The following is a 13,109-nucleotide window of genomic DNA, read 5'->3' as shown; positions in this document are numbered from 1 at the left end:
TTCAGGGAGAAACTTACTGCAAACTGCCAATGAAAGGACGCAACTAACACAAAATGGCTCTAATAAAACCAGGCCCATATGTTTTTTTGCTTGGGGGAGGGACAGGAGTACAGTTTACATAACAGTGCTACCTGTTTGGCGGTGTAGGAATTCGTATTGTGAAGGGCAGGGATAACCCCTACTCCACTTAGAGGAAAACCTGATGAAAACTTCAGGGGTTTGATGTCCAGGTTGAGGACTTTAATCCATCACCATTTGAATTTGGCTTTAAAAGAATTATTAGGAATTGAACAGTTTACATCAAAATTACAGTCAAACAAAATGAGGTAGCTTTATAATTAGAGAATTGTGGTCATGCATGTAGTACCTGGTGTTTAGGTTTAGATTAATAGAGGCTACTGCAATTTTGTAGTTCCTTTTTTTTCAACCCACTAGACCAATATTCTATATAAACAACATCAGAAACATGACTAGATTCACTTTTTAATGTGTTTTACAAATCTTTTATTGCTTCAACAAGAAAATGGATACCAGAATGCTTTTCTTTCTAAAAACTTATTTGAACTACTTTGAGTCACTACTTTTATTCTTTATTGTCCTTATTTTTGAAGCTTTGGCGTCCAAACTTGGAAAACCTCATGGAGATTTGTATAAACATGCATATACATATATACACACACATTAAGTTTAAAGTCTCAGTTCCTCATTAAACCTTGTGCTCAGGCTCCTGTTAAAAAGAGGTAAAATGGTGAGAAGCTAAAAATCATGGAAAACGTGAATAAATCCCAATTGATAATTTCCTTTTTGTTATGAATTAAAACAGACATTTTAAGGCAAAATCTATCACCTTGCTAAAACTTCTACTAAGCTACAGACTCAGATATTTATAAGAAAATAAATAAACAAAAAGCCCTTTACACATGTCAATATGGTTTAATGACAAGCTAGCTGAGGAGTTGCACTTTGTTATTTTAGGTAACTTTCCATTCAGGAACAGTTAATATTTCAATGATTAAAATTTCAGGTGTTAAAAACTAACTTCAAGCAGGGTCATTACACTGAAGCTGAATTCTTCAAGTTCTTGTCTTTAAATTACTATACAAATCCATCACAGTTACATTCAAGCTATTAATTTAAAACACATTTAATGTTTGGTAACTGCGTAAATACAATTACTGTACTCTAGGTCGTTTGATTTTATTTTTCTCTGTAGGAGCTTTCCTCTTTTGTGAGAATCCAGGCCCAGGTTCCTTATTATTCTGAAGAAATGAAACAGCTTCTGGTAGACAGTAATTTTCTACTTGAGGAGGAGATTCCTATAAAAGGGGGTAAAAAACCCAACATTGTTCATTTTTTTCAGATTTCAAACTGTTATTTAGGTAATAGATTCCTTTACTCTGCTTTATGACCAAAAAAACTTAAGCATTTGTCTTTCAAGGTAGCTATTTAGCACCTGTCACCTTTAGTGACAGATCCTGTGTAACAAAATTTCACCTTTTATCAGAAAAATGAGTTTATAGCTCAGGCAGAGTGGGGCTAGCTCAGATCTTAATGGTTTCATCTGTAAAATATGCATTAAGTACAGAATATGGAAAATATGGTAAAATAAGTTAATAGCTATCATTTAACTGTGAGATGTTATGTTTAGTGTAAATTTTTGAAAATCTTTGAATGGAATGAGATGAATTCCCCTTTTCATTTTTTATGGCTTTTAGTCTGAGGAGAAGCCCCTGTCTGTGTCATGTTGACTGGCTAAAACTCTAACAGAAAACTTTGAAGAACCAGGGGACAGAATGGCAACCACAGCACTAGAAAATGAGGTGGGAAATTCCAGAAAGTTTGGGAGGAGCTCCAGACTCTGTATTATAAACACTGACCAAATCCTTGCTTGACCCCTAAATCATGTATGTGCAGAGACTCAAGGTAAGGCTCAAAGAACCCAACTAAGATTTGAGCTGCCACTCACTGTGGAAGGTCAGCCAAGTAAACTGCCTGCTAAACAAATAAAATGGTCCTCTTCAGAAGAACATGACAGGATCTAGTCTCTACAACTGATTTGTAATTTCTAGGATACATCCATAATTACTATACACGTGAAGAAGCAGAACATGAACTATTCTCAAGAAAAAACAATCACCCCCCAAAATGGAAATACTTAAGTATCAACTTAAGAAAAAAATATACATATACTGAAAATTACAAAATGCCCATGAAAGAAATCAGACAATCTAAATAATTAGAGATAAGCTGTCCTCAGTGACTAAAAGACTTAACATAGTAAAGATGTCAAACACTCAAACTGATCTGTAGGTTTAATGTAATTCCTATCAAAATCATAGAAAGGTATTTTTATAGACAAACAGACTTATTTAAAAATTTACATATAAAGACACAGTCAAAAAGAAGTACAGGCCCTAGAATAGCAACAACAATTTTGAAAAAGAGGAATAAAGAGGAAGGAATCACGACCTAATATTAGGACTTATTATGTATACAGTAATTAAGAGTCTTGCAGAGGGAAAGACACATAGATTGATGGAACAGAACAGAGAATGCAGAAATAGACCCACACAAAATGCACATCTGAATACTGACCAAGGTGCAAGTGCAACTAAATGGAGTATAGTTCTTTTAACAAATGGTGCTGGAGCAACTGGACATTCTGAGGCAGAAAACCCCTCAACCAACCTCCTAACAATTTTGACCTAAACCTTACACCTCTACGTATTATCAGACATAAAAAGTAAAAACTATAAAACCTTTTTTAAAACTTGTTTTGGAAAAATTCCTGTTAAGAGGATAAAGGTAGGGGATCCCTGGTGGTCCAGTGGTTAGGACTCAGTGCTTCCACTACCGGGGGCACGGGTTCAATCCCTGGTTGAGGAACTAAGATCCTGCTAGCTGTGTGGCTAAGCCAAAAGAAAAAAAAAAAAAAAAAAAAGAGGATAAAGGTAAATGGATGAATACATAAGCCACAGACTGGAAGAAAATATGTGCAAATACATATCCAACAAAAGACTAGTATCTATTATAAACAACTCTCAAGCGTTAAAAAAAACAATTCAATTACAAAGTGGACAAAAGACATGAAGAGACATTTCAAGGAAGAGGATATGAACATGGCAAATAAGCACACAAAAAGATGTTCACTTTGATTAGCCATTAGGAAAATGCAAGTTAAAATCACAAGAGAGATCATACACCAAATGAAATGGCTAAATAAACAATGACAACTAAATGCAGATGAGGATACAGAGAAACTGGATCACTCATACATTGATGGTGAGAATGTAAAATATGCCCACTTTGTAAACACACTCTTGAGAATTTATCCCAGTGCAATGAAATCTTATTTTCACATATGAAACTGTACATAAATGGAAACAACCCAGATGTCCTTCGATAGGTTAATGATTAACTGTGGTACATCCGTACTACTCAGCAATAAAAGGTAATAAAGTATTCATTGTTGCATAAGAATGCAACAATCTGGATGAAACTCAAAGGAATTTTACTGAGTGAAAAAAGCCAATTGCCAAAGTTTACACACTATTATTAATTCCATTTATTTACGTTTTAAAAAATGAGGGATTCTTGGGCTTCCCTGGTGGCGCAGTGGTTGAGAGTCCGCCTGCCGATGCGGGGGACATGGATTTGTGCCCCAGTCCGGGAAGATCCCACATGCCGCAGAGCGGCTGGGCCCGTGAGCCATGGCCACTGAGCCTGTGCATCCGGAGCCTGTGCTCCGCGGGAGAGGCCACAACAGTGAGAGGCCTGTGTGCCGCAAAAAAAAAAAAAAAAAAAAAAAAAAAAAAAAAGAGGGATTCTTGTAGTGATAGAACTGTTCTGTATCTTGACTGTGGTGACAGATACATGAACTTACACATGATAAAACTGCAGAAATCTAAATACACAAATATACATGAATAGAAGTAAAACTGGGGAAATCTGAATAAGCTTGGATTGTATAAAGCCAATATCCTGGTTGTAAGGATATCCTTGTTTTTGCAAGATGCTACCCACTAGTGTAACCTGGAGAAAGTGTACATGGAATGTCTCTGTATTATTTCTTACTACTGCATGTAAATCTACAATTATTTCCAAATAAAAAAGTTTAATTAAAAAAAAAGTAACAGAACATCTTGCTCATGACCCAGATGTTGGAAACAGTAGACAATTGCAACATAGCTATTATAACTGTTCTTAATGATATAAAGGAAAATATGCTTGAAATGAGTGAACAGAGGAAATCTCAGCACAAAAACAGAAACCACAGAAAAGAACCAAAGAGATTTTAGATATAAACAAGTAATACTTTAAAAAAATTTTTATTTATTTTTGGCTGTGTTGGGTCTTCACTGCTGCACACAGGCTTTCTCTAGTTGTGGCAAATGGGAGCTACTCTTCGTTTTTGTGCGTGGGCTTCTCATTGCAGTGGCTTTCTTGTTGTGGAGCATGGGCTCCAGGCACGCAGGCTTCAGTAGTTGCAGCATGTGGGCTCAGTAGTTGTGGCATGCAGGCCCTAGAGCACACGGGCTTCAGTAGTTGTGGTGTGTGGGCTCAGTAGTTGCAGCGTGCAGGCTCTAGGGCATGCGGGCTTCAGTAGTTGTGGCGCACAGGCTCAGCAGTTGTGGCATGCAGGCTCTAGAGCACAGGCTCAGTAGTTGTGGTTCACAGGCTCAGTTGCTCTGTGGCATGTGGGATCTTCCCAGACCAGGAATTGAACCCGCGTCCCCTGCATTCGCAGGCAGATTCTTAACCACAGAGCCACCAGGGAAGTCCAAAAATATAAGACTTAAATCAAAGTCTCACTGGATAGGATTAAGAGCAGATGAAAATAACAGGAAAAAATCAGTGAAGTTGGAGATAGATACACAGGAATTGGGCAATCAGAAGAGCACAGAGAAAAATAATTGCAAGTAAGTGAATACAGGCTTAGGGGCCTGTGGGACAATATCAAAAGAGTAACATGAGTAACTGAATTCCCAGACAGAAAAGAATGAAGCAGAAAAAATAGCAGAATGAAGAAATAATGCCCCAAATTTCCCAAACTTGGTGAGAGACATAAGTTTAAAGAAGCTTTGTGAATACCAATCAGGATTCATACAAAGAAACCATATCTGGAAATATAAATGGTTGAAAATCAAAGATGAAGAGAAAATCCTGAGAACAGCCAGGAGAAAAATGACACATTGCATAAAAGGGAACAATTCAAATTACCATTAACTTCTTATCAGATACAATGGAGGCCTTAGGACTTCCTCAGTGGTCCAGTGGTAAAGAGTCCACCTTCTAATTCAGGGGACGCAGTTTCGATCTCTGGTCAGGGAACTAAGATCCCACATGCCCTGGGGCAACTAAGCCTGTGCGCCTCAACGAGAGAGCCCGCATTCCACAAAACTACAGAGCCCAGGTGCTCTGGAGCCCACGTGACACAACTAGAGAAAGAAAAAAACCCACACACCACAACAAGAGAGAAGCCTGTGTGCCACAATGAAGAGCCCATGCCACAAAGATCCTGCATGCCTCAACGAAGATCCCAAGTGCCGCAATTAAGACCCAACGCAGCCAAAAAAACATTATTTATTTTAAAAAAATATTTTGTTAAAAAGTAAAAAGAAAAAGAAACAATGGAGGCCAGGAGAGAATGAAGTCTTTATTGAAGTACCAGAAGAAGAAAAAAAACTCAACCCCAAATTCTATATCCTGCCAAGAATCTTCAAGAATAAAGGTAAAATAGACATTTTCAAAAAAAAGAGAAAAAAAGAAAACTAGCATTGGTCCCCATCATATTTGTACTACAAACTAAAGAAAGTTCTTCAGGCTGAAGGAAAATGATACCAGATGGAAACTTAGATATTCAGAAAAAAATAACACTCAAAATGGGATACATTAGGGCAAATATAAAAGACTTTTTTCCCTTTTGATTTCCTTAAAATACATTGGATTGTTTAAAGCAAAACTTACTTAAAGTATAACACTGTACTTGTGGGGCTAAAACAGATAGATGGGCCAGACATTAAATATTTTAGTAGTTGCAAATTTCTGTTGCGACTACTCAACTCTGCAGTTGTAGTGCAAAAGCAGCCAAAGAGAATATGCAAATGTAAGAACGTGGCTGGGTTTCAATAAAACTTTGTTAATAAAACAGGCAGTGGGCTGGATTTGGCCTGTGGGCTATAGTTTACTGGCCCTTGGTTTGAAGAACAGGGGAAGCAAAGGAATCTATATGGTTCAAGATTTCTGCATTTTATGCAAAGTGGCACAATATTAACTCTAGGAAGATTATGAAAAACTAAGGAAGTACATTGTAATCTGTAGAGCAAAACACCCCTGCCCCTCTAAAAAAAAGCAGAGAAGTTTTTGCTTTAAAAAGACAATGGAGGGTCTTCCCTGGTGGCGCAGTGGCTGAGAATCTGCCTGCCAATGCAGGGGACATGGGTTTGAGCCCTGGGCAGGGAAGATCCCACGTGCTGTGCAGCAACTAAGCCCATGCGCCACAACTACTGAGCCTGTCCTCTAGAGCCTGTGAGCCACAACTACCGAGCCCGCGTGCTGCAACTACTGAAGCCTGTGCACCTCAAGCCCATGCTCCGCAGCAAGAGAAGCCACAGCAATGAGAAGGCCACGCACTGCGATGAAGAGTAGCTCCTGCTCTCCACAACTAGAGAAAGCCCACATGCAGCAACGGAGACCCAACACAGCCAAAAAAAAAAAAAAGAGACAATGGAGGGGATTTCCCTGGTGGTCCAGTGGTTAAGACTCCACATTCCCAATGCAGGGGGCCTGGGTTTGATCCCGGTTAGGGAACTAGATCCCATGTGCAGCAACTAAAGATCCTGCAAGCCGCAACAAAGATCCCACACATGGCAACAAAGATCCCCCATGCCACAACACAGCCAAATAAATAATAAATAAATATTTTTAAAAAAAGACAATGGATGAAATGGAATTCTAAAAAATATTAAATACCAAAAAAAGCAAGAAAAGAAGAACTGAGGAACAAAGAACTGAAGAGACAAACCAAAAACAAATGGCAAAAAAACCCAAAACAACAGTATCAGTGATTACGGACTAAACATTCCAGATAATAAAAAGCAAGGCCCAACTATGTCCTGTTTACAAAAAAGCCGTTTTAAATATAAAGACACAAATAATTTAAAAATTAAAAAGATAAATACCTGGGAAAAAATTTAACCAAGGAGGTAAAGCATCTGTAAACTGAAAACTGTAAGACACTGATGAAAGAAACTGAAAAAGATACAAATAAATGAAAAGATAAGCTGTGCTCATGGACTGGAAGAATATTGTTAAAATATCCTTACTACCCAAAGCAGTCTGCAGATTCAATGCAATCCCTATCAAAATTCCAATGGCATTTTTCAGAGAAACAGAACAAACAAACCTAAAATTTGTATGGAACCACAAAATATCTCAAATACCAAAAGCAATGTTAAGAACAACAAAGTTGGAAGCATCATGCTCCCTGATTTCAAACTATATTACAAAGCTACAGTAATCAAAATAATACGGTATTGGCACAAAAACAGATCAATGGAACAGACTAGAGAGCCCAGAAGTAAACATATGCATACATGATCAATTAATTTACGACAAAGGTGCCAAGAATATACAATAGGGAAAAGACAGTCTTTTCGATAAATAGTGTTGGGAAAACGGAACCCCCACATGCAGAAGAATGAAACTCGACCACTATCTTATATCATACACAAAAATAAACCCAAAATGGATTAAAGACTTGAACACAAGACCTGAAACCATAAAACTCCTAGAAAAAAACATAGGCAGCAAGCTCCTTGACACTGGTTTTGGTGAAGATTTTTTGGATTTGACACCAAAAGCAAAGTAACAAAAGCAAAAATTAACAAGTGAACTATATCAAACCAAAAAACTTCTGCACAGTGAAGGAAACCATCAACAAAATGAAAAGCCAACTTATCAAATGGGAAAAAATATTTGCAAATTATATATCTGATAAGGGTTAATATCCAAAATATATACAGAACTCATACAACTCAACAGCAAAAAAAAAATCTGATTAAAAAATGGGCAGAGGATCTGAATAGACATTTTTCCAAAGACATACAGATGGCCAACAGGTACATGAAATGGTGCTCAACACCACTAATCAACAGAGAAATGCAAATCAAAACCACAATGAGATACCACCTCACACCCATTAGGATAACTAACATAAAAAAGACAAGAGATAACACATGTTGGCAATACCATAAAAAAGACAAGAGATAACACATGTTGGCAAGGATGCAGAGAAAATGGAACCTTTGTGCACCATTGGTGGGAATATAAATGGCGCAGCCACTCTGGAAAACAGTATGGAGGTTCCACAAAAAATTAAATACAGAACTACTATATGGTCCAACAGTTCCACTTCTGGGTATTTATCCAAAGGAAACAAAAACACTAACTCGAAGATATCTAATAGCCAAGACATGAGTGTCCAGCAATGAATGAATGGATAAAGAAAACTGGTATGTACACATACACACACACACACACACACACACACACACACACACACACACAATGGAATATTATTCGGCCATTAAACAGGAAATCCTGCCAATTGTGGCAACATGGATGGACCTTGAGGGCATTATGCTAAGCAAAAAAAGTCAGAAAGAGAAATACAAATACTGTATGATCTCTTGTTAAGTGGAATCTAAAAAAACCAAAACCCTCAAAACTCAATAGATACAACAGAGAACAGACTGGTGGTTGCTTGACAGAGGCAGGGGTGTGAGGGGTGGGCAAAATGGATAAAGGTGGTCAAGAGGTACAAATTTGTTATAAAATAAATAAGCTGTGGGAATATAATACACAGCATAATGGTTATAGTTAATAATACTGTATGGTATATTTGAAAGTTGTTGAGACTCAATTTTGGAAGTTCTTATCACAAGATTAAAGAAAATTGTAATTATGTGTGGTGATGGATGCTAACTAGACTTACTGCGTAGATCATTTCATAAAATATACATATACTGAATCATTCATTATTTTGTACACCTGAAACTAATGTTATATGCCAATTGTATCTCAATTCAAAAAAAAAAAAAAGGCCAGACTCATCATTTAGGCAGATCAGAAGACTCCTCTTTGGGTAAAAATGAAACAATTCAAGAAGCACATAAAGTTATGAATCTAGGAGAGGTGTCCAATAACTAGTTCATCCACACCATCTCACCCAGTTCAAAATGGACAAGACCCAACTGTGCTCAGTACTTCTAAGCAGCTTTTTACCCCCTATTTTTCTTTTTAAGTGATATTTTAAAAAATTAATTATTTATTTTTACGTTTGGCTCTGTTGGGTCTTCATTGCTGTGTGCAGGCTTTCTCTAGTTGCGGCAAGTGGGGGCTACTCTTCGTTGCAGTGCGCGGGCTTCTCATTGCAGTGCCTTCTCTTGTTGAGGAGCATGGGTTCTAGGCTCGCAGGCTTCAGTAGTGGCACACAGGCTTAGTTGTTCTGCAGCATGTGGGATCTTCCTGGACCAGGGCTCGAACCCGTGTCCCCTGCACTGGCAGGCTGGTTCTTGACCACTGTGCCACCAGGGAAGTCCCTACCCCCTACTCTTAATCATGGACAGAAAACCAAGAATTACTAGATATCTGATAAATTCCTCTAACATGGAAGATAAAAACCCAGATAAAGGGAAAAACACAGCTTGGTGGAAGTAGAAACTATGCAGAGATAAGAAAACTTAAAAAAAATACATCAATAAATCCTCTGAGAGCTCACAGAAGGTATTAATCAATGAAACAAGAAAACATTAAAACAATAAAATATAAATTCAAAAAATGAAAACAGGTCTAAAACATGATAGCAAAATGAAGCTGATAGAATATTGAACTGCAAGAATCTCTCAAAAAGATAAAAATAAGTGAAAAATAATAAAATCTAATATACAAATAGCAGAAGTACAGAAGGAGAGAACAGAAAGTGGAAAAAAAAACCCTCATCATTGAAATAATTCAAGATTTCCCAGAACTCAAAGATAGAAGTTACCAGACCAGAAAGGGCCCAAGTGCCCAGCATAATATAAACAGATCCTCATGAGTGTATCATTTTGAAATTTCATAAAACTGGGGCAAAAAGAACTTCCTAACTAGATTACAGTTACATATAAAGGATTAAGAATCAGATGGCTTTAGACTGCTCAATGGCAATACTAGAAGCAATGAGACAAACAATCAAAAGTCTAAGAGAAAGCAGTTTCCAACCTAGAATTTGATGCCCAGCCAAACTATCATTCTAGTAGGAATGAGAACAGAAAAAAGAATTTCCACACATAGAAAGTCTCAATTTACCTTCCATGTGTTCCCTCTCAAGAGGTTACGAGAAGAGACCTCCATCACAATGAGACAGCAGATCAGGATGACATGCAATTCAGAAGGAGGAGATTCAACAGAAAAGAGACAAATGGTGGTGAATGGAGCTCCTGGGACGATGGCAGTGCACAGAAGTAGACAGAGGGTGACAAAGATCCCTGCAGCCACCACACCTAGTTTCTAAGCTGAAGTCAGAACACTGGGGTGAGCCTATCTCAGAGTCCTATCTGTGCTTGGCTTATCTTGGCCATGAACTTGACATGAAGCTGCTGCTCTCCCCTCCTTAGCCTGCTGCTTCACACTATAGAAGTGTTCTGTTTTGACTTACTCCTGAGAGCTAGAGATAGGCAATAATAAGCTCAGATGCAGAAATACAGAGCAGCTCACTCCCCCAATGTGTTTCTCCAGACATGTAGTATTTGACACACATTACAACCCTGAGAAAGGCAGGAACAACCGGGAAGGAGCAACAGGGAGTTCCTATGGGACTAGCAATCTTCTATTTCTTATCCTCGGCACCTGAATGACATTTTGCTATTCTTTAACCAGAACATATTTTCTATACACTCTTTTTTATGTAAAAAGAAAAAATACCCCCAAATTATAGCACATGTACAAGTTTAACACAGCACAAGTTTAAGCAATTAATCTATGTTGGGTCCCATCTTAGATGGCAGCTGTATCCCTGAAACGATCAGAAATTTCTGGAGGGATGAGGTATGGGAAGTTCTCTACATTCCCCCAATCCCTGCCCTTTTCCCAGTGGGTAATATTTTAAAACCTCATGTCTCAACAAATAGAGATTTTTAAAAAGTTATTTAGATGTTCAAGGAGAGCTAGTACTGGTTTACTAAGTCCTAATCAATACACCCCACTGCTTTATGACAGAGGCTTTGCATGCATGTTTCAGGCACTCCTATTAAAAGCTGACCAACTTCCAAACACAAGCAGCAACAACCACAAAGCAGGTTAGTTTTGGCTTCCCCCTACTTCTACACTAATCTGTTTGAAATCCTTTGTTGTAAGACATTTACAATCATGTGTCATATCTTGCTGATTCCTGATGGCATTTTAGGCACTCCGGTGTCAAGATTTTTCTTTGCCCATTCAAATCACCCAACATAGGCCAATTCTGAACAGGAGTATAGTGAGCCCTCCATGTAGTAAGTGTTTCATTTCCCTTACTGTCTAACACAGGTATTTACAGTGTATCAAAACAAAAGGTCAAGAAAATTTAAAAAGGACCCTTAGGTAAATGTTTCTCCTTGGACTCGTGGAATCAATTTCTGCTTTCTTTATATTCCAACATTTTAGAGGGCACTTTTAGAGGTACCCAGATTTTTATGCCCATTTCATATTTAACTTCTAGGCTAAATGTTTACATAGGTTTTCATTATTTTAAAAAATAGACTGAAACTGAAAGGGGTTGAATGGGGGAGACTAACAAGAGATTAACATTCTATGAATAACAAGCCGAGGGTTTTGTTGTGTAGTTATGTCTCTATGCATATAGGCACATTTCTGGTGGTGAGGAGGTCAAGGACAGGATCTTACAAACCTGCATAAGAAAATCAGCAATGTATTCCGTTTTCAAGCAGTACACATTCTGGGCAGCAGCTTCTGCTATATTAACTCCCAAGTCATCTGGTTTTAGTTTATTAAAGTCAGAAAAGAGATGTGTAGCTTCTTTAAATAAAGATACAGAATGACCAGGTAGCACCTAAGGAAAAAACAAAAAGCATCACAATCTATCAGTGTTTCAAAGTAGTTCAACTGTATAAGCTACACATAAAGGATTACCATTTCACAAAGCACAGAAAATCAAGAATTGATCACAGCAACCTTGTCAATACAAACCTTTGCTCCTCCTGACTGAAGAAGGCGTTTGAATCCTGCTTCTCGGGACTGATCGACATGTAAAATAACCTTCCACCCACTAAATGCCCCCTACAAATAAAAAAATAATCAGTGTTGAAATTATTTGGAAAAATAAATGACAAAATAATACAAAAAATACATTATTTTCTCTGTCAATGAATAATCTTATAACCTTTACTTCTGATGAACACACTGATAACTATCTTGGTCAGAATACTCTGAAACACATAGCCACGGTGTCTGGCACACAGCAGCCCATCAATAAATACTTGAAGAATGAAGGAAAATGATTTAATGATTCGGTAACATTAAAACAAAGCAACGTGACATTTGTTTAGTCTTTTCTACTATTTTTTTCTTAAAACTAATCAAAGGTAGAACCTAAAGCACAGCTTCTTAGATGAGATGAAGCCTCCAGTTAATATTTCTCTTGAAAATGTTTACAAATTTGAAACATAAAATACTTAAGCACAGAATTAGCAATTAACAGAAGCCAGTGGAATTACTTTAAAAGAAAGGGAATCAAAGCTAACAGGGACTTGGAGACAGCAGAGAACTCAGAATATAACACAAAAGATGATATAACTCAGGTTCTTAACCTTTTTGTGAGCCATGGACCCATTTGGAAGTCTAGTAAAACCTATGGATCTGTTCTCTAAATAACTTTAAAAAAAATAACAGCTTTATTGAGATGTAATTTCCATACCATATGAATGTTTTTTAAATGTCCAAAATAAAATACAAAGTATTACAAAAGAAACCATTTTATTGAAAAGTATCAAAATGTTTCAAAATTTGTGACATAATAATAGACGTGCTTCTATATTAAACCCATCATAGGGTTGAAAATACGGTTTAGT

At 37.4% G+C, this 13,109-nt stretch overlaps 1 protein-coding gene across 2 annotated transcripts in view; it reads right to left on the bottom strand.

Moving 5' to 3' along the window:
• Window positions 1–480: 480 nt before the first annotated feature.
• The window catches only part of TOPBP1 (DNA topoisomerase II binding protein 1), a 78,145-nt gene continuing 65,516 nt past the window's right edge, over window positions 481–13,109 (bottom strand). For both annotated transcript variants that reach the window (XM_029214660.1, XM_029214661.1), the window contains exons 26-28: window positions 12,229–12,318; window positions 11,930–12,091; window positions 481–1,316 (exon numbers count right to left, since the gene is read on the bottom strand). In XM_029214660.1, the coding sequence (XP_029070493.1) occupies window positions 1,173–1,316; window positions 11,930–12,091; window positions 12,229–12,318 (396 nt within the window). In that variant the 3' untranslated portion in view covers window positions 481–1,172. The remainder of the gene's footprint in view (window positions 1,317–11,929; window positions 12,092–12,228; window positions 12,319–13,109) is intronic.

This window comes from Monodon monoceros, unplaced genomic scaffold (genome assembly GCF_005190385.1).
Source record: "Monodon monoceros isolate NGI ecotype Baffin Bay Population unplaced genomic scaffold, NGI_Narwhal_1 Super_Scaffold_11, whole genome shotgun sequence".
Classification (NCBI taxonomy): domain Eukaryota; kingdom Metazoa; phylum Chordata; class Mammalia; order Artiodactyla; family Monodontidae; genus Monodon; species Monodon monoceros.
Note: the sequence above shows the minus strand (reverse complement) of the source record. Positions and strands in the feature narration are given on the sequence as shown.